At 35.0% G+C, this 22,488-nt stretch overlaps 1 protein-coding gene across 2 annotated transcripts; it reads left to right on the top strand.

Annotated features, from left to right (window-relative positions):
• The first annotated feature begins 6 nt into the window (after positions 1 to 6).
• Positions 7 to 15,328, top strand: TMED5 (transmembrane p24 trafficking protein 5). 2 transcript variants are annotated; one of them, XM_045801774.2, is made up of 5 exons: positions 7 to 465; positions 5,679 to 5,776; positions 9,483 to 9,666; positions 11,707 to 11,759; positions 12,344 to 12,549. In XM_045801774.2, the coding sequence occupies exons 1-5, from the start codon at positions 277 to 279 to the stop codon at positions 12,405 to 12,407; spliced, it is 588 nt and encodes a 195-aa protein (XP_045657730.2). In that variant the 5' UTR covers positions 7 to 276; the 3' UTR covers positions 12,408 to 12,549. The 2 variants fall into 2 exon arrangements, with proteins under 2 accessions (XP_045657730.2, XP_045657729.1); XM_045801773.2 differs by lacking the exon at positions 11,707 to 11,759 and having other exon boundaries at positions 12,346 to 15,328.
• The last annotated feature ends 7,160 nt before the right edge of the window (positions 15,329 to 22,488 follow it).

Below are 22,488 nucleotides of genomic sequence, written 5' to 3'. Positions count from 1 at the left end.
TGAGGCGAAGCGCGCTCACGCCGGGCCTGAGGAGGCCGAGACCGAGAAGGGTGCGGAAAAGGACTGCTGGCCCCGCCCCTCGATCCCTACCCTTTGGAGACCTGCGTTTCCCGCTCTGAGGGATCCTGTGCCGCCGCCGCGGCCGCCACCTGGGGTGTTTTTCAGGCTCCAGATTTCCCTGCCAACCACGAGGAGTCCAGGGAGGAAAAGCGGAGCCTAGGTGCCAATAACGCACACCTCTCGCGTCTCTTCCAGCCCCAGATCGCCCCGGCAGGGATGGGCGACAAGATCTGGCTGCCCTGCCTGGTGCTCCTCCTGGCCACTCTGTACCCAGTGCTGCTGCCGGGGGTGGCCGGCTTCACGCCCTCCTTAGACAGCGACTTCACGTTTACCCTTCCGGCCGGCCAGAAGGAGTGTTTCTACCAGCCCATGCCCCTGAAGGCCTCGCTGGAGATTGAGTACCAAGTAAGTGCAGAGGGTGAGCTAGCCTCCTTCCTTTATCCCAGCTACACCGCGTCTTCGCCTCTCACCCGCTTAGAAACTTCTCGTGGACTGCCGGGGTGGTGAAGGGACGAGGGCCGCCGGGGTAGCCGGCCCGCTCCGCGCAAGCGCGCGAGGCTCGGCTCTCCTGGGGACGGGGACCCAGAAGTTAGGCGGGACCTGGAATTGACTACCCGCCCTCTCCCCTTTTCTCCTGTCGGAAAGAGGCCAGCACTGGTGATCTAGGTGGTTTTCGCTTTTGTTTCATAATTCGCCCATCGCCTTACTAACCAGCACATGTTTGGATACTGGGAATTTCGCAATACAGGATTGATAACACGTTCTCCTTCATCATTGGAGGAGATGATGACACTTGTTTTGTTACCCCTACCACGCTCACCCAATTCCGGTATTATAAATCTTCACCGTCATTGCTTCAGTTCCTTAACTGAATCCTTTTTTTGAATTGTGATCTTGTGATTGTCACTAAATCCGATTTTGGAATATTTTGGAAGGAGCTCTTGATATATTTAATGGGTACATTTCCTTCTCATGTTTACTTTTAGTAATTGTATATTAAATCTTTATAACTTTTGGTTCATCATTGTAAGCATTTCTCCCATATCGTTGTTTTCTTTTTAGTATCTTCATAATATTATGTCGGAATTTGCCTTAATTTATGTAGTCATTGTGGAAGAGGGTAATTTCTTAGAAGAAATCTTGTTAGTTCCACACAGCTAATTTTGATGTTTCTGGGTCGCACTGAAAAAAAAATGCGTTGATGTGGTCCACCTTTTAATTTTTTCACAGATTACTTAATTTATAATGATAATTTTTTTAAGTTGATGTAAAGAATTTTTTCAACAGTTACTGTCGAGTATGGAGCAAAATAAGTTATGTAGAATTTTCATCGGAAGGAACCTTAGAATTAAATTATTTATAGATGTTTAAGGAAAGCAATAGAGAGCACAGTTTCTGAAGTCACAGTGAGCAAAACTGAGGCTAGAACACATTTCTTGATCTCCAGTGTAGTTCAAAAGTTCATTTACTGTGTGCGGGTAATTGGCAGGGGTGGAGGGGGAGGTGGGAGAAGTGTGGATGAGATGACCAACTATGACACGGACAAAAAAAGAGTCTGTTTTCAAGGATCTTATTATTTAAGGTATAATTTCAATAAAGTATCGTTAAGTGCTATTAGAGGACAGCCACTTCTCTGATGTTTCAGAAAAGGATTCCTGGAAAAAATAAATTTGAATCTAGAAAGATGCTTAAGTGAGACAAGAATGCAAGGAAGGAGGGACATTTCAGGAAAAGGAACAAAACACAAATAGTTATAAAAATGCATAATGTGTTTTGTTGGTGGGCAGTATGTAGACAGTACAAGTGCTGAGTTTTTATTAGACCTAAAGACTGTAAAGTCTAGGGTGGGAGTAGAAGTAAAATAGATTGGAGAGGTCAGGAGGCTGGATCATGGATCATGAATCTCAGCCTTGTGTACCGTGCTGAGTGGCTTTGCCCTTGTTCTGTACAAGGGCCATTGAAGATATAAAAAGCATGGTAACAGTCAGAAATGTTTTTAGACAGATCACTGGGTATGGTGTGGAAAATGGATTAAAGGAGGGCAAAATTAGAGGCAAGGAAACCCAACTGGAGGTTAGTAAAATAATCCATGTTAGAAAATTATTTGAAAATTCCTTAATATTTATCCAGGTATTGGTATTAGGGAGGAAATGTATATGAACTACTGACCTCTTATGATTATAATATAAAACCCATAGAGATAAAATGCTTGGGTTGAAATCCTAACTCTGTTACTTAACCCCTCAGTTGTAAAATAGAGATAATAGTAATTACCTCATAGAATTGATTTGAAAAAATGAGTGAATAAGTTTTCATAGACCATCCCTGACACTGGTAGATGGGCAGTGAATGTTGGTTTTCTACATTTACACTCCTAGAGTTATATAGCTGGCTTGGTTTAGCTTTCTGCTCTGCATCTGTAGTCACTCTTAAAGGGACTGCTCCTCCAAAGTATTCTCCCTAAACAACTTAATTGTTTTGATTGAAGAGAGAAGTAAAATGATTTAACGTCTGTAGTCCTAGACAATGTTGAGGGGTTTGTAGGGCAAGAGATAATCTTCAGCTTTTTGTTTGCATATTCCAACTCCATGATTAATTTTCCAATAACAGTAAGCTACTGCTTTTTGTCTTTATAAAATGTCAGGAAACAGACATTCCAGACATTGCCCTTGGGTCACTGTGACATAGTGAAAATTTTTAACCATTTCTTACTTTTCAGCTTTAGGAGGACACTTTTAGAATAATTGACCAACCCCACATTATATTAAGTTCTTGAAAATTTTAAATGTCAATACATATATCTTATGAATAAACTAGATCAGTTAACTTTTTAAAAATCATTGCTAAGTGCTTAATTTGTTGGAGCACTATGCTAAGTGCTACAGATTTAACGGCGAGTAAAAATATAGTCCATGTTCTCATACAATCCAGAATAGAAAAAGACAGTAATCAAATAAATGTAAAATAAATGTAAAATTGTAACTCTTAAAGTGCTATGAAGGTAGGTTTATACAACTATGAGGAGGTTTAATAGGAGGACTTAATTTCATCTGGAAATTGAGAGAAGACATTCCAGAAGTAGAGTTCAGATCTGTAGAAAAATCAGTCTAATTAGGCATAAAGGCGTGATTAGAACAAGGCAATTGGTAAAAAAGAATAGCATGTTCCAAGGCATTGAGGAAGAAGACAGAAGAAAGCCTTTGAGGAACCAAAAGACTGTTACAACAACAAGTGCAGATGAGGGAGAGTGGCACTCATCATCTTCTAGGGAAATCATCAGGAAGTTTAGTTTCAGATTATGGTGTTTTTTTTAAATAAGTATTTTATGTTTTAAAGTTGTGTTATATATTTTTAAGTTATCTTCTGTGTTCTTAATTATCATTTTTAACAATTTCATTAAGCCTGACAGCCACTACCAAACTGAAATCTTTGTTTAGTTTTGTTAGATCTCTCATTTTCTGATTAAATGGGTAACTTTTTTTGGTTTTTTTAGAGGATAACTTTGAGTCAAATTCTTTTAAAATGGTTTAAGTCCTTGGACTAACTTTTTGCTTTCACTTTAGTAAATATAATTTTCTTTTACTTGAGGTCATTGAAGACATGGCTGCATTGGTTTTTTTTGCATCTAGTATTATATGTAAGAATTCTGATGCCAATCCCAATTCTTATTTTGCAGTTCTTTTTTTTTTTTTTAAGATTTTATTTATTTATTTGACAGAGATAGAGACAGCCAGCGAGAGAGGGAACACAAGCAGGGGGAGTGGGAGAGGAAGAAGCAGGCTCATAGCGGAGGAGCCTGATGTGGGGCTCGATCCCAGAACGCCGATCCCAGAACGCCGGGATCACGCCCTGAGCCGAAGGCAGACACTTAACCGCTGTGCCACCCAGGCGCCCCTTTATTTTGCAGTTCTTTACTACTTATCATTGGAAGTTTCTAGGTTGTTCTTTTTAAATCCTTTGGGAAAGTCAGTAGGATTTTTTTATCTTTCACATCTATTAGCCCCTTCCAGTCTAAAGATTTTTATCTTTTGAAGCAAGAATTTTTGTTCTCTTTGACGATTTCCTTCCTTCATTTCTCTTGGTTCTCTTCTTTGAAATCCTTGTTAGATTGATATTTGAAATCTTTAGCTCTGTCCTTCACAAAGGGTCTTACCATTTTTCTGATACTTTTCATCTGTACTTTTTCACCTTGTTCTGAGAATTCCTTGGTTCCTTCCTGATTTTTAGTCTCTATCCATATTCATTCTGCTGTCATTACATTTGTTAAGGCTTTATTTTGGCAACAACATTTTTGATCTTTTTTATTTTTCTATCAGCAACCTCATTTTTATGGATTACACATTCTGGAATTTCTCTAAGGATATATATTTATGAGGAAACATTTTGAAGTCGGCTTATGTTAACTATTTTTTCAGAATTCGGTCCTCTCAGTAAAACCGGTAACATGAAAAAGAGGGCATTGATTTCAACAAATGTGTTTCTCTAGTCTGTTTCAGTGAGAATTTTGAGATTGATAGCTGTTGGTACCTAGATATATCCTTTGCTCAGTGGACTATCTTCCAGAAATTCCTTACTCTTCGTGTCTGTTAACAGTCTTCCTAGATTTCCAGTGTTGTTATTTGTATCATTATATATTTTCTTCATTTTAATGGGATTTGAAAATGAAAGAGAATTATGTGTATTTAGCTAGCTATTTGAAACTACTTCTGTTGATCAGTAAGTAGAGCACAGGAATAGGTAATTTTTATATCATTCCATTAAAGCCACCGAGAAAAATAAAATGGAGTGTTACATAAGAAAAAGAGTAGTTATCAGAGGAAAATTGCTGAGTTCAAATTTTGACCATGCCATTCATTGGCTGTTATCTACCTTGAGAAAACTATTTCTCTGTGCCTCATTTTTTTGTGTTTTTTTTTTTTTCTGTTTGTTCTGTTGATTGGTTCTTCTGTTTATTTTACTGAGAACAGTAGTAAGACCTACCTCTTAGAATTGTTATGAGGAAATTGACCCAGATAAAGCACTTAAAACAATGTGTGGCATACATTGTTAATTGTTAGCTACTATCATCATTTGGGGATTGTAAAGGAACAGATTGTGTTCACTGGCCAGTAAGCCAATAGCCTACTTGGAATAATCAGTTCATATCAGGGAATAATAGGTGAATGCACCGAAGAAGTCAGTTGGAGTCAGATCATGGAAGTTTTGAATTCTGGGTTAAGAAATACCTAATTATTATTTTATTGAAGAGGAAACAAACTCAGAAAAGCTACATAGCATGCTCTAAATTGCCTAACTAAAAAGGTTTACCATTTGAACCCTCTTCTGTGTTTCTTTCCACTCTACAGGGCTTCTCAATCAAGGCACCATTTTAGGAAGATTATTTCAGTAATATTTATAAAGCCTAAAGTTAGGTGATGGCAACAAGAATTGGTAAGAAAGTTCCAAAATGAATGGAATTGAATTGGGTGATCTTTGTGCTCCTTTCTAGCCCTTACATGCATCTTGTTGACTTTCTTTACCTCTCTAGGTTTAGAAAGAAAATCTTTTCATCATATGATATACTTTTTATATTTTTTATTTTCAGAATTTGTAATGTGTTCTTTTGTGCTTTTCTACAGGTTTTAGATGGAGCAGGATTAGATATTGATTTCCATCTTGCCTCTCCAGAAGGAAGAACCTTAGTTTTTGAACAAAGAAAATCAGATGGAGTTCACACGTAAGTGATCTCTTAGTTGAGTTCCTTGGGCTGAGTAATACCAATGAGCTATCTGCAGGGCAAGAAAATTTAGCACATTTGATACAAACATCAGTATTAAATGATTCCATATGAACAGTTTAAACAGTCCTAGATAGTGGTCTCTCATAAACTAAAATATCTTCCATTAACTTTTTTCTTTTTTTAGGCGTTTTGTATTGATCCCAAATTTTTTCTTTGCTTTGGTTAAATAAGATGAATATGCCCTAGGTATTGCATTCAGTCTATTGTGGCATTTTAAATCTGTCTTTCTGACTAGCGCACAACCTTTCCATTTTAAGTTACTGTTCCAGGTATGTATTCTACAGTTGGAGCTGCTCGCTGTATCATCTTTGCCCCCTATTTCCTTTCTTAAAAAAACAGGTACAATACATCTTTGTGTGTATGTGTTGTGTGTGTATGCATGTAAAAGTTGGTTTTTTTAAACTCAGACCTCATTCTTTTTAGATAATTAGAAAATGGATAGTAAAAGATCTGACCAGAGGAAACCAGAAAGAAAATAACTTGTTACAAGTTTAGAGTTTGACAAAAGGCTATATATGCTCTCTTAATCTCACTTCTCTTTTTCATATCTCAGTGGTGTGTTTCCCTGTTCATGCTATCATTTTACTATAGCACTTTGTTTACTCATGTTATTGCATTAAAACTAAGCTGTGAGTGTACAGGAAGAAGAAAAGCAAATACGGTCTACTGTTTGCCATAAACTAGGCTTTGCGTTTTATATGCTTCTAAATTAATCATTCCAACCCATTATGAGAGATTCTTTGATTCCCCAATTCCCATTTTACAGACAAGGAGGCTCAGAGAAGTTAAATAAGTCTGCAGGGATACACATTTATTAAGAGGAGGAGGCAGGATGGATCAGAGTTCTTGCTTTCTACCATACGATGCTTAGAACATCTCTGGCACATAGCACTATGTAAGTACTAGCTATTACAGTTATTGGTCTTTGTTAACCAGCATACTTGGCATGTAACTGATAGTAAATACTAAATACATGTATGAATGAATGAGGGGGAAAATAGCTCAACTATAATACTCTTTTCAGAGTGCTTGATTTTATTTTTATTTTTATTTAATTTGTAAAGTTTTTAATTTTGAAAGTTTAAGTTTTTATTTAGAAAGTTTTAAAATTTCTTATTCTTTATTTTATTAAAGTGCTTTTTAAAATGGCATTTTATCTATGGAGAGCTCAGAAAAAATTATTTATATAAACTATTAATAAATAAAATAGAGAAACAGTAATTTAAAAAGTCAGTTTCGACTGATAAACTTGGAACTATGCTTTCTCTTTGATAGTTATATGAACAGAAACTAAAAATGCAGCTCATCTTTAAATTTCAGAATCTAGAAAATCTGTAGAATTTGTCATTTTTTTTCTCCAATTTTCTCCATTCCTTTAGAGATAAATTAAGATTAACTGTTAGGGAAAAAAGATATCTTATTGCTCTCTTGCATAGAATTACCTCTCATTAAACCAGTGGGAAAAAACAATGAGTTTATAAGAGTTGACATTTATGGAGTTCTTTTGATGTGCCAGGCTACTGTTCTAAGTGCTTTATATTTATTTTTTTTATTCTTCACCACAGTCCTATGAGGTACATAATATTATCATTTTATCAATAAAGAAACTGAGGCATAGAGCACTAAAGTTAGTGTACAGCAAAGCCAGGATTTAAAACCAGGCCATCCAACTCACTCTTAATCACTACACCAAATTTACAAATCTACTTTCTAAAAAGTCAGATTTAAATGAAATTGTATTTTTAGCTATATTAACTTTTTAAAGGCAGGTTATAAAATATGTCTGTTATGGCACTGAAATAGTTTTTTGCTTAAATTCTTAAAACAAATACTGTCCTTTCAGAAGGCAGGGTTAGTAAAAATATCTCCAAACAGAACTATAAGCAGCTTAAGTAATACCTATTGGCTGGCACTTCCAGGAATTAGAAGTCTGTGTGTGTGTGTTTGTGTGTTTGTATTTTTCTAGACAACTGAATGAATATTACTGTAACTCACACCAGAATTTATCTGTTCTGGACTACTGTTGCTCTTTATTCTACTTGAAAGGAAAATTAACTCTGCAATTTTTATTTGGATAATATTTTGTATCATTTGTAGTATTAAAGTTCCTTTCTAATAAAAGCAGTCAACACTGATTTAGAAAGAGATTAGTATAGGAATGACTATAAAGTAGTAAAACATCCTTTTTTTTCCATACACATGCTGAAGCTCATCCGTATGAGTCAGTGCTTCTCAAACTTTTTTCATTTTTACTCCTGTCCCCATGCAACCTTTCTAGACTTTTCTGCCTTATCATCCCCCCATGAAATTTTAAAACCACGGTTTTTGTACTGTATGTATATCTGCACTTTACATATAAAAAGAGTACGTACAAAGCTTCCCCTTTTTATCCAGTGCAGTGTTAAGAATGGCTAAATAAAGTTGAGTTAAATAAAATTAAGACTAAACAAAATTGAGTTAAATTTAAAAGTGATTAACATTGAACTTAACTTTACATAATAGTCATAACATTTTTTTCCTTTTAAAATTGTTCCCCACTGTATTCACCAGTATATTCTTCAAGCTTCTTCCAAAGGTTAAATACATCCTCAAGAAAAAGGTTTGTCATGACTGAGGAGATTGCAAGGAATGCAGACAGGCTCTGAGCAGTATTATAGAAAAGAAAGATCAATTAACATGAGAGTCAGAAAACCAAGCTTCGTCTGTGCCTATGACAGCTGTGTGATCATAGGCAAGTATTTTAATTTATGTGAACCTTATTTTACTTACCTTGAAAAGGTCAGTTATGCCTACTTCCAAATATGGTAAGGATTAAAAGAACTAAAATATGTGAAAGTAGTGTGTAAATTATAAAGGGGTATATAAGTATTGGCTATTTTTTATTTATAGTATATATGTTAAGATCCAATCAGATTGCTGAGTACTTCTTTCTTATGCTTAAACTAAAAAAGTTGGAAATAGGGGTGGAAAAGAAGTGGAGATTGACTTAAAAGTATCACATGTTGTAGGCCAGTTATCTTGAATGTGAAGCTAATGAGACCAAGTTGTAAGTTTAACTTAGATGTGATTGGTATTTATTCAGTAAAGCTAATGCCACTGACAGTAAAGCTCTGTTTGTTGGCCACTGATCCCCAACCTTTGTAAACCTATGTTATAAAGATGTTCTTAATCTGTAGGAGGCCTGGAAGAAAGCATTTAGAACAATCCATCACTGCTTTTGAAAACAAAAGTCACTTTAGAAAGTAATCTCAATTAAAGGGGAGGTCTGTGGTTACATTTGCATATGAATTGAACTCATGATAAATTACTCTTAATAAATATTAAAGATCATTGTGAGGTATCACATATCTATGTTTTTAATCCTATCCTTTTCCAAAAATTAGGTCAGGATCTTTTACCATGATTTCCTGAGTAAATGCCAAGCACATCTAAGTTGCAACTACATATATATATATTTACATATATATTTCCAGGTTGCCTCTTTCCCAAGAAATTATAAATTATCTTTCAATACCAAGGAAGTCTTTTTATCAGTAAACTGTCCAATTACTATAAACCGTGTTATTTCTTATCTATAGTAGTTTTTCCTTTGATCCCAGATTGGAGTACAGATAACTGAAGACATGTACTTTTTTTAATACAGGGTAGAGACTGAAGATGGTGACTACATGTTCTGCTTTGATAATACATTCAGCACCATTTCTGAGAAGGTGATTTTCTTTGAATTAATCCTGGATAATATGGGAGAACAGGAGCAAGAACAGGAGGACTGGAAGAAATATATTACTGGCACAGACATGTTGGATATGAAACTGGAAGACATCCTGGTCAGTATGGTCTTTTCATAAATAAAAATTACCCAGAGGTCTGACTGTGTGATAGGCACTGAAATAAGCATTTTCTCTGCATTATTTCATATAATCTTTACTTAACTCTATGAGGATTATTTATCTCCATCTTTCCAATAAGGAAATTGTGGTTTAGGGGAGATTAAGTAATGTTTGTCACATAACCAGAGAGGGGGGAACTAAAATTTGAACACAGACTCCCTTAGAATGGTCACAGACAGAAAAATGTAATGATCTATAGCATACTTACACATAGGAAAAAAGTGAGCAATTTGTAAATACTTGAGATGTTATAGGCATTTTTCCCATAGTTTTTATAACATGCAATTTGATATTACTTGATTAATTTGGGAACACTGTATTACTCAGACCAGACCTAGCAGTTATCAGAAACTAGGACTACATTCAGGAGTAAAAACTTTAAGAATATGGCTTCTCTGTTTGAATTGCTTTATCATTTACATGCATAATGAAATGTGCATGTGTAAGAACCTATTTGTTAATAATAGTACTGGGATAGGGGGTAAAGGTCATTACCCTTCAGCCACAGGTAGATGTAATCAAATGATAGAATTTACTGAGTGGTATTTGTAAATAGCGTATATAGCTGTATTGCAGAAATTCCTGCAGTAGAAATAACATGGTCATTGCAAATTAAAACTGTGTAATCTCTAATAGTATTATAACCTGAACTTTTTTGATCGCTTGAGTTTTTTTAGGAAAGCAGCTGTCAAATAGCAGAAGAGACATACTGTATGTAGATGAGTTAGCTTAAGAAGTCACAAAATTAGACCATCATGTATGTGATCGTCTTAGTGACTGAGCCCTCAGAGCCTTGGTTTCCTTACCTGCAAAATGGGAATAATACCTCTAGAGTTGTTGTGGGGATGAAATAAGAAATGTCATGTATCTAAGTGCTTTAAACAGTGTATGGCATAATAAATGTTAGTTTTCTTACCTTTTTCATTGGTGTTACTATGAATGCAAACTGAAAGGATTAAGTTTGATTGGTATGAATTTTTACCATGACAGTTTTTTATCTTACCATAATTTCCCATGTATATATCTTTTAAATTTCAATCATATCAACTTATTCTTCCATTTTAAATTTATTTTGCCAACAAGACTAAAACACTAGTACTTACAAATCTTATTAGTGTACTTCACTGCATTCTCAAAAGAGATTGAATTCATTCACATGGTTAAACAAAATGACCAAGTTCAGATTTAAATATAAATAAGCCCTTTTTAAAGAAAAATAAAATGTCTCTCGGGAGTTTTATTTCTCCAAAATTTTGGGGAATAGACTTTGATAAATAATTTTGTATTTGGCTGTCATTGCTGTAATACTGGAAAGAACTATGCATGATCTTTTTATCTGGGGATCTGAATTCCTTATTTTTCTAGAAAATATTTGCATTCCTAGATCACTGTTGCTTTACCAATATGCCCAGATGGTAAATATTATACTTTGTAGTTTTGTAGGTTTAGCAGAATAGTCTGAAATTTTGAGTATAGTTTTTGCTTAAATAAGGATTTTAAGCAAGATGACTATCCAGGAAAATCTGTTTCTAGTATTTTCTTATTTTTGCCATATGTACTATTGATCCCTGAACAATGTGCAGTTGAACTATGCAGGTCTACTTATACAGATTTTCAGTAAGTGCAGTAGAGTAGTATAAATGTATTTTCTCTTCCTTATAATTTTCTTAGTAACATTTTCAAATCGCTAGCTTACTTTATTGTAGGAATACAGTATATGATATATATATATACAATATATAATATATATAACAAAATGTGTCTTGATTGTTTATATAAGGCTTCTGGTCAACAGTACACTATTAGTAAAGTTTTTCGGAATCAAAGGTTTTACGTGGATTTTTAACTGTGCAGGGCATTGGCACCTCCAATCCTCATGTTGTTCAAGGGTCAACTGTATTTTGACATCATTTTAAATCTCAACTTAATTTTAACGTATATTCATATAGCCCTTTTTCAAATCACTTCTCTCACCAGGACCCTACTATAAAAATAGGTTTTTTGGAAGATGTACAACTTAGAGTGCATCTTGATAAGCTTGTTTTACAAATGTGATCTTGGAACATTTTTGTATTAAAAATAGATTATACTTTTGGATGTATAATATGCATATCAAAAATTGGAATATTTTCTGATGTCACTATTATTTTCTGAGATGAAAATGCTAGACACTAAATTGGACAAAACTAACATTCAAAGAAAATACTATAAACACACAGTGCATTATATAAATACCTAAAAGTTATCAGGTTTTTTTTTTTTTATCAGTTAGGTTTTTTGAAACTTGTCTTTTTCTTATGGTTGTGAAAGCTAAGAAATAGATAGTGTATATAAAATTCCTGGCATTATGCCACTGAAATAGATTTTTACATTTTCAATTTACATTAGCTTTGCTCCTCTGTAAAGTATTTGTAAACAATAATTTAAATATATCAGGAGAACTATTACATAAACTTACAAAAGATCTTTAGGTAATCCAAGTAGTACCTGTCCCTTAATTAAAATTGTGTTTGGATATAAAACTAATGAGTGTCAGGGTACTGTGAATCACATGTTTAAATGAACTTAAAATTACTGAGCATTCTTTTATAGTAAAATTATTTTATTTATCTCCAGGAATCCATCAACAGTATCAAGGCCAGACTAAGCAAAAGTGGTCATATCCAGACTCTGCTTAGAGCATTTGAAGCTCGTGATCGAAACATACAAGAAAGCAACTTTGATAGAGTCAATTTCTGGTCCATGGTTAACTTAGTGGTAATGGTGGTAGTGTCAGCCATTCAAGTTTATATGCTAAAGAGTCTATTTGAAGATAAGAGGAAAAGTAGAACTTAAAACTTTAAACTAGAATACTTAACGTTAAAAAAGACAGAAAAATGCAATACGCTGTTATAATCAAGACCATTAGTAGTCTTTTCGAAAAACGTTTTCAAGCATTACAAGTGTGAAACAAGTATAATTTTAAGGTGAAAGGAATCTTCACTTTTCTCTGTGCAAGTAATCTTATTGTTTCAGTTGTACTTAAGTGTATAACAAATATTTCACAGAGTATAGGTATAATTGAATGAAGCCATATATCAGCATTTTCCTAAGTTTGAAAAAATTTTGCAAATGTCATAGGTGATTTAAATAAATGAACTTTGGGCCTAAATGCAACACCAAACATTGTTTTTAAAACATTGTCTTACCTAGAAGTTTCTTTGTAAATGTGGCAACTACAAATTAGAAGTTTTCGGTATATTGAAATTTCTTTGTAAATGTGGCAATTATAAATTAATTGTATAATTTTAGTATATTAAGTTATAAATCATCTGAGGATTACCTAATCATGATTGGATATATATTTAGAAGACAAAAATTCAACTTTTCTTTTTACATGTGGATCTCTCCCATAATGTAAATAGAAGCATAGCTGTGAAAAACAGATTTGTGAGATTTTTATAACTAAACATATTTCAATTTAAAGTATTAGCAAAAAGTATTATATACTTAGCTTATATTCCCCAAAGGCCAACATTTTGATGATTCTTAAAAATGCTCAGTCATTATTAAAATTGGAACAAATTTTCTCTTTGATATGAAGTAGCTAAAGGCTGCTCGGTCTCCATAAGGACACATTTTGTCTAGTCCTTAACTAAGATCTAGAATTTTGAAATTAAATGTGAGGGGGAAATAATTTTATTTTTATATTACCTTTCACCAGTGATATGTTAGTTTTAACATGATTACTGACTTGGATAATACATTATTACCAGCAGTAAAGGAGATACTGCTTAAAAATCTGGGCCTTACATAAATAAGTATCTCCTTTTCTAAGTTCTCAAATCAACAACAATCAATAAAGAAGAATTTAGGTAAGCTTGAGAACATCTGATCAAAATTAAGTTCACTTAAATAAACTCTTAAGTATCTGGAATCTGATTGGTTCATCATAATGACCTAATCCTAATATCAATCATGAGACAAAATTCCAGATAACTGAAGAAACTATACTTGGCTAGGGTTTTATTTTTTACAGTTGCTTTATTCTGTTTTGAATTGTCTTTTATAAGTATTCAGGTACATTTTATGAAACAAACTCTACTGTAAGGTTTAGCACTGGGTACATACAACTGTTATTACAGCTTTCATTAAATGACCTTTCTGATCACTTTATTTATTGACATTCAAGTAAGGATTTGAAAGACCACAGAATCCCACATTTAAAGTCAATATGTGAATAACTCTATGTAAAGTCTCTGCCATCCTTGCTTATTGCAATCTGTGGAGTATTACTCAAATACTAGTAATTTAGCTACATCATGAATTAAATAGAATTTTTAGGTTATATCCATCTGTAATATTAAGACAAATTATGAGATAGAAACAATCAACTTAAAAAGTACATAAGTACTGCTGGAATTCTGAATAAGCAATGATATTGAGAGAATGGTTCATTTATTAGTTTACAGTCATAGTGGTACAAAAAGAAATTTATTTCCCTTCTCCTTATGCCCTTGGGGGAGAACAAAGGTTAGCTATCCCTACTATGAAGCTTTTTGAAAATGAGGTAAATGCCATATATAATTGATTACCTTAACTGGCCAAGAAAATGTTTAAGTGTCCAGGATTTGTGCCTATAATACGTGCAAAACAGGGGCCAACAATCACCTAATGAAGAGACCTCTCTTTCCCCCCTTTTGTTAAACTCATAATGAGAAGCAACTTTACCATACTATAACTAATAAAACAGTACAGATATAAACTACTGCATCTTTTCTATAAAACTGTGATTAAGAATTCTACCTCTGGCTGGTTCCTGTACTATACTGATTCCTTACCTAACAATGAATTTGTTACATTATCTATAGATGATTTGTGCCACTGATTTTAAACCTATGATTCAGTAACGTCTTATAATGGCCTTATCTGGAAACAGAGAGTTTAGGAATATTGAGGACAATTTTATTTTTATAGGCACAAAATGAAGAGTGGGATTAAGAAGAATGTTACTTGTATTAACCAAAAAAAGTATGATTAGTGAGCAAAGAACTAAATTCTTTAATATTTCTAAAAGCATGTAGTTTATCTGCCTTATGGTTTTTTTTTAAATGTCAGTATTCAATTTTGAAATTAAAATTATGGGCTAAAATTAAGCAACTTACCACTTAATGATGAATTTTGTCTTCAGTTTTTAGTTATATAAACTCTTAAAATACAATACTTAAGGCCTGAGTTTTACTCTTATTTGCATTTGGGTCATTAATGATGTGCTCTTCTTTTATGTGAATGTCAAGATATAGAAGGTAATTAAGTGGTTGAAATAGCATGGAAATACAAATTGAAATGTAATTTTATGTTAAGTATGTTTATCCTTCTTAAGCATTGTTCTTTTGTCTTAAAATTAACAAAAATTTGAGTACCTATAATTGTAAGCCTCCCCAAATAGTTCTTTATTTTAAATTAAAAAAAAAAAAGATTCAGCATGTAAAAACTTTTCATCTTAATACACAATCAGCGTTGCTTAAATTGCTTTATAGTTGTGAATAGCCATATTAAATGAGCAATGAATACTGTTCTGAATATACATAATAAAAATTATAAAAAATTTTATCCACCAGTTATTGTAAATGCCGCCTTATCCTTAAAACCTTCATTGATCTCAGCCATGTGTGCTCTCCCTTCCATTTGAAAACCCATAGTTCTCTGCACTTCTTATTGTGTATCATTCTGCGTTACACTGGAGTTCTGTTTACATGTGTCTTATTCATCCGTTGCCCAAACATGCATTGTAACTATAAGGTGCTCAGAATATAGAGGCAGAAAAAACAAAGGCAACGATTACCTCCAAAAGTTTGGAATGCTAAATAAGCCCCCAAAGAGCTTGTTCTACTCCTCTAACCCCACCCCATAAATTGTTTAGGTCTGTAATATGGCTCTAGAATCTTAATTTTTAACCAACACAACTTGGGATTCTGGTGTCCATTATCTTTGGACCATTTGCTAACTGGGTGATACTGGGAAATCAAAATTCCTTTGAACCTATTTCTTTGTCTGTAGGAACATTTTAGGTGGCATCTTAAAACTCGGTTAAAATCACACATAAGAGAGTCCAGTGCTTGGTGGTGGTTGGTTACTGGTCATTTCCTTCATACCATCTAGACAAGACACTCTTCCTGTACAAGCTGACAGAATTCCTTAAGCACCTTTCTGCTTCTGCACTCCCATCACTTTCAGGTGCCTGAGTTTCTGGAAGGTCTGTGTCATTTAAAACTAGAGTTACACTACACTTATGTCTGTCTGGGAAAAGGGCACAGAATAAAGAATCCAGACCTAAGATGATGTTACGTGAAAGAGGGCACATTGAGGTGGTACTCTGGATCCCTGTATCTGAAAGAAAAAGGCAAGAAAATGCCACGCAGGGAAAAATTTGGAGGTCTTCAATGACCATGAGTCAACAGCAAAATGAACAAAGAATCAGTTACCATCACTGAAATGAACTCCCTTCTATATAGATTACTCCCCAGTCCTGGAAGTTTTCAAGTGCAGTAATGATCAGATGTCAAAGGGTTTATTTCTACATCGGATATCAAGTGGGAGGGACTAATAAACCTAACCTTTCTACCCTTACTTCAATTCTAAAAGGACCAGTAATGCTATTTGTAGGAGAAAGCTGAAAGAAAAGGCCACAGCTTAAAATTAAAGATACATTTAAGAGTTCCATTTTGCTGGATTCTTGCTTGATATTCAAAACCAAATTGGAAACAAAAAACCACAATACCATTGACAGTTACTCCAACAAAAATGATATACTTAGGAATAAATCTAACAAAACATATATAAGATTTGTATGCTGAAAATTATCAAAAGTTGGTAAAAGATTAAAGACCCAAAATAAGTGGAGAAATGTACTATGCACCATGGATTGGAAGGTCAATTCTTCCTAAATCTATAAATTAAACATAATTCCTGTCAAAATCCAGCAAGATTTTTTTAAAGATGTATTTATTTTAAAGACAGAGTGTAGAAGGAGAGGGAAGAATCCCAAGCAGACTTCCCGCTGAGCACAAAGGCTGCTGGAGGGCTTGATCTCACGACCCTGAGATCATGACCTGAGTTAAAATCAAGAGTGGGATGTTTAACCGACTGAGCTACCCAGGCACCCCCAGCAAGATTTTCTTGTAGACAGAGACAAGCTTACGCTAAAATGTATATGGAAATGCAAAAGACTAAGAACAGAACAAAAGGACTAAGACAATTTTTAAGAAGAATAAAGTCTACAATGATCAACACTGTGTGATACTGGTGGAGGGATACCACATAGAATGGGACAGGGATTCCAGAAATACACCAAAAAACTACAACTGATTTTTGGCAAAGGTGCAAAAGCAATACAGAAAAGACAGCTTTTTAGGGGCACCTCGGTGGCTCAGTCAGTTGAGCATCTGCCTTTAGCTCAGGTCATGATCTCCAGGGTCCTGGAATCGAGCCCCACATCGGGCTCCCTGCTCAGTGGGGAGTCTGCTTCTCTCTCTCTCTCTCCCTCTGCCCCTCCCCACTGCTCGTTCTGTCTCTCTCAAATAAATAGAATCTTAAAAAAAAAAAAAAAGGCAGCCTTTTAAATTGTGCTATAGCAGTTGGCTTAAACAGGTAAAAACATGAACTTAAATGTAAGAAAATAGCAAAGCTTTTTTAATTTTTTTCAAAAGATTTTATTTTTTTGTCAGAGAGAGAACAAAAGCAGGGGGAGAGGCAAGCAGAGGGGGAAGCAGGCTCCCCACTGAACAGGGAGCCTGATGTGGGACTCGATCCCAGGACCCTGGGATCATGACCTGAGCCAAAGGCAGCCGCTTAAACACTGAGCCACCTAGGCATCCCAGAAAACTGCAAAGCTTTTCAAAAAAAAATTTAAAAATGTTCAGGACCTAGAAGGGCTAGGGCTAGACAAAATTTTCACACTTGACAGTAAATGCATGATGCATAAAAAGAAAAACTGATAAACCAGAACTCATCAGAAGTAAAAACTTTTGCACCACCAAAGGCCCTGTTATGGGGTTGAAAAAGCAAGCAATAAAGGAGAAAATATATGCAAACTATCCATCTGAAAAAAGGGCTAGAATATACAGTTGACCATATACAGTTCAAACTCATGTTGTTCAAGGGTCAACTGCATAAAGAATTCTCAAAGCTCAAAGTAAAAAGACAAATCAGTTATAAAATGGGCAAAAAAAAATGAAGAAATATGTGGAGCACATGAAAAGATGTTCAACATCATTAGTTACTAGGGAAATTCAAGTTAAAGGCATAATGATGGGTGCCTGGGTGGCTCAGTCGGTTAAGCGTCTGCCTTCAGCTCAGGGCATGATCCTGGGGACCTGGGATGGAGTTCCCCATTGGGCTCCCTGCTCAGCAGGGAGTCTGCTTTTGCCTCTGCCCTTCACCCTGCTTGTGCGGATGCTCGCACACTCTCAAATAAAATCTTTAAAAAAATAAAAATAAAACCATAATGAAGTATCACTACCCAAACGATTAAAAGTTACCAACAGCTGAAACTAAGGTAACATTTTTGTATCAACTAAAATTTCTAAAAAGTTACCTAATGCTGGCAAGGATGCAAGAAAAATTAGATCACTTATACATTGTGGGTAGGATATAAAATGGTAGTCACTGGAAAATATTTTAGCAGTTTCTTATAAAATTAAACATGCATTTACCATGCAACCCAGCATTTATATTCTTGGGACACTTATCCCTGAGAAATAAGTGTGCACGTAAAAAGCTATACATGTAGCAGCTTCATATCTAACAGCCTCAGACTACAAATAACCCACATGCCCTTCAAAGAGCGAATGGTAAGGGGGTGCTTGGGTGGCTTAGTCGAACATCCGACTCTTGATTTCGGCTCAGGTCATGATCTCAAGGGCGTGAGATGGAGCCTCACGTCAGGCTCATAAACACTGGGCGTGGAGCCTGCTTAAGATTTTCTTTACCCTGCCCCCCTAAAAAAACCCAAAAAGTGAATGGTTAAACTTTCATACATCCATACCACATAATACTATGCAGCAACAAAAAGGAATTATGGATACATGTAATAATCTGGATGGACCTCAAGGATTTTTGTGGGGGAGGGATTTTAAAAAGGTTACATACTATATGATTCTTTTTATGTAATATTCTTAAAATAACAAAATTAGATGGAAAACAGATTAGTGATTGCCAGGTGTTAGGAATGGAAGGAAGAAAGGGAAAGTGGCTGTGGCAGCCTTCTGATGAAACAATTATGTATCTTGTGTTAGTTGCACAAATCTATGTATAAAATTACACGTAACTAAACACACAAATGAATGCTTGTAAAATTGGAGAAATCTGAATAAACTCTGGATTGTACCAACATCAATTTTCTTGATTTGACATTGTACTATATGCAAAATGTTACCATTGAAGGAAACAGAGGAGTAACAGGGACTCACTGCATGTCTGTGTTTGTGTGTGTTTTGCAACCTGTGAATATGTATTCCAAAATTAAAATTTGAAACAAAATGGCAACAGATGGATATTATACCTGAAACAGACATTATTAGTGTGTTGGTATATATATGTACATATTTCTGAATGAAGCCAGGAACGAGTGATATAATTTAACTCCTTTCAAATAAAATAAAAATATTCTAAGTTAGAAACAGATTGACATTTCAGGTGTTACTTCAATCCTTCAGAATTATTAGTAGAAAGGGGAAACACTATATACTTCAGGGAGCTTAAGGAATTGAACTTGATTGTTTTTACATGAAATATGAAAGAAAAGTCAACCTTTTTCTTCTGGAATTCTAAAATAGTGTCCAGAGGTTATACTACAATGAAGTATCAGAATACCGCCAGGGGAAAACCGCATCTACTTCCCAATGTTGCAGAATCAGCATTCAGGGAATCTCAACAGAGAAGCTAGTCTTTACTTTTTCAAATGCTGACTTTTCAGTGGGCAATCCAGACATACAGGTATATAATGAAAATCTTGAACAGAGAATGACTGATTCCTTCACCCATAAAAGTAACAAAGTCTTTTTGCCATACAGGATCTTAGAATTAAGGCATATATAGCAGATACAACTGAGAAGCAACTTACTGAATATAATATAAGCTACTGTAAATTCTTAAATGCCAAAGGGACATAAATTTAAAAACGTGCTAGCAATTGCTACTCCACTATCCCTTAGAGATACAGCAAAGGAGAAAAGGATGAACAAAGACTAGTCTGTAAGACAGGGAAACCGGGAAAGTTTAAAAAACATGCAAATGGCCCATATATTATCAAAGGAGAGTGTTTCCTTTTTGGCACCCAAGGGAAGATCAGAATGCAATACTTTTATATCTTCAAAGCATCTAATACAAGTTGCAATTATCACAATATTCTAGGGCAAGGTTTAATATTTTAGAATAAGAAAAATTTGAGCATTACTATGTCTAGTACTTTGGACACAAAGCAAAGAATCTGCCCATCAAGAGCTGACAGAAACGAGAGAAAGACTAGTATTCAGGACTCATCACTCATTTTTCTAAGTCAGCTTTGTCATTCATTGCTCCAGGAATTTAGCCAGATCCCTCAAACTTAGGTTGTGTCCTCCTCATGTGCTCTCTACACGTCTGTTTCAAAGCACTGACCACAATGTATCACAATTAACGTATACAAACCCTCTACTAGACTCTAATCTCTTTAGGCAGAGAATATGTCTATTCTATCCACCACACCCAGCACAAGACCTAAAACACAGTATTTGTTAATGTAAAGATGAGGCCCACTGTTTTATTAAGTGAAATGTGAAGTTTCAAAACATGAATGATCTTTTAGTAGTAAAAATAAAAAGTCTACAAGTTTAAGGCTATATTTGTATATCATTATCTCTGAACTGTAGAATGGAAGATTTTCAGAGTTTTGTGTTGTATGAATTTTTTATTAAAATATTTGTATATCATAGTTAGAAAATAGTAAAGCTTTTCCTTTTAGGAAAAAAAATTGATAAAAGATTTCCTCCCTTGTTTTTCTCATCTACCACCTCCAATGCCCTTTTCTTCTAAGCCACAGCTTCATTCTCTTAGGACTGCTTCACTAATTTCTCCCTTTTGGTGCCAGATGAGAAACAATTTGGGGTTAAGCAGAAAAGCAATATGTTAGAAACATTAGCATTATTTCCTCCAAGTCAGGCTTAGGAAAAGGAGTACACTTCACCCCAGGTGAGAATAATTTCTATAACAAGAAAATGCAGAACTGGACACTACTGCAGTTTACTTATAAAAGGGATGAATTGGGGCGCCTGCGTGGCTAGGTCAGTTGAGTCTGCCTTTGGTTCAGGTCATGTCCCAGTGATCCCAATGATCCCAGGGTCCTGGGGTCGAGCCCTTTGTTGAGCTAACTGCAGGGACCCTGCTTCTCCCTCTCCCTTTGTGTGCTCTCTGAAATAAATAAATAAATAAATAAATAAATAAATAGGATGAATTACTTGTTAATTGTAATATTTAGTTAGTTTTCAAGGTTCCCTATTACCAGGCTATAGCAAAATGCTTGTCATTTTCTAAACCTAAATTTATACTTTTTTTTTTTTTTTTAAAGATTTCATTCATTTATTTGACACAGAGACAGCCAGTGAGAGCGACAGCCAGTGAGAGAGAGACAAGCAGGGGGAGTGGGAGAGGAAGAAGCAGGCTCCCAGCAGAAGAGCCTGATGTGGGGCTCGATCCCAGAACGCCGGGATCACGCCCTGAGCCGAAGGTAGACGCTTAACGACTGAGCCACCCAGGCGCCCCCTAAGTTTATACTTCTTAATACCAAACACAAAATAGTGTAATTTTTCAATGAGGTCAGATTCAGTAATTACCTGAAATATTCTAATGCTTTTTTAGTGTTAGCCAAGAAAACCACCTGACACTTTACTATCACTATGAATATCTTATAAATATTTTAAGTATTATCATTAATTTCTTTCCAGGACAGTCTTTTCCTTATTCATTTTAAAAATCAAACTATCTGCACATTATTTTCAATATTCTTCTCAGAAATTATTTCCAATTATGATTTTTATTACAACCTGCTTTTTATGCACCACCACTTTGGAGCACAAAACAGACTTCTGAATCCACATTATAGTGTCTTCCTAAAAAGCCCCACAAGTATTCTCTTGGAAACACCTCCAAGTGCTTTTGCTTCAGAATAAAACACAAGTTTCCCAGGATAAATACAGGTATTACTTGCTTTTGTTCAGCTAACACCATAAATTTGCTCTAAACTATTTCTCTATGATAGTACCTACGACAGAAAACCCTCATATTTTTACTGAAAATTTTCTACACATCTGCCACAGTACCACCACGAAGAAACTTACTCAAGTTTTAGGTCTTTGCTTAATGAATGGTGATGAGCATGGTAACATGGTAACATGGTCCTACTCCATCCACTTCTTTACTTCTTCCATTACTTTCAAGCATGAACTTTTTATTCCAACCAAGCCTATCTTCCGTCTTTACTGTTCTCTAAGTAGGCCTGCTCCTCTTCTGCTCCATTTAATATCACTAGCTTCCCAGGTTCTCAAAACTTAAAAGACCTCTTACCTGCTCAGTCACCAAGTACTGTCAGCTCAGCTCCCTAATCACTCTCATATTCCCAACACTCCCACTGCTTCTACTACCTCAAATTTACCTACATGTAAATCTAGGTTTGGCACTCACACCATTTCTAAGTGATCCTACATACTAGCGCCAAAGTAATCTCAAAACACACTAAAGCATGGC

This window comes from Ursus americanus, chromosome 12, assembly GCF_024610735.1.
Source record: "Ursus americanus isolate L20-20 chromosome 12, mUrsAme1.1.p, whole genome shotgun sequence".
Lineage (NCBI taxonomy): Eukaryota > Metazoa > Chordata > Mammalia > Carnivora > Ursidae > Ursus > Ursus americanus.
This window is presented reverse-complemented; position numbering and strand designations above follow the sequence as displayed.

Bases quoted from the DNA above. Each gene is read 5' to 3' on its own strand.
- TMED5 (XM_045801773.2), top strand. From the start codon at position 277: ATGGGCGACAAGATCTGGCTGCCCTGCCTGGTGCTCCTCCTGGCCACT. The intron at 466-5,678 runs GTAAGTGCAGAG...GCTTTTCTACAG, and splicing joins CGCTGGAGATTGAGTACCAA to GTTTTAGATGGAGCAGGATT. The intron at 5,777-9,482 runs GTAAGTGATCTC...TTTTTAATACAG, and splicing joins AAATCAGATGGAGTTCACAC to GGTAGAGACTGAAGATGGTG.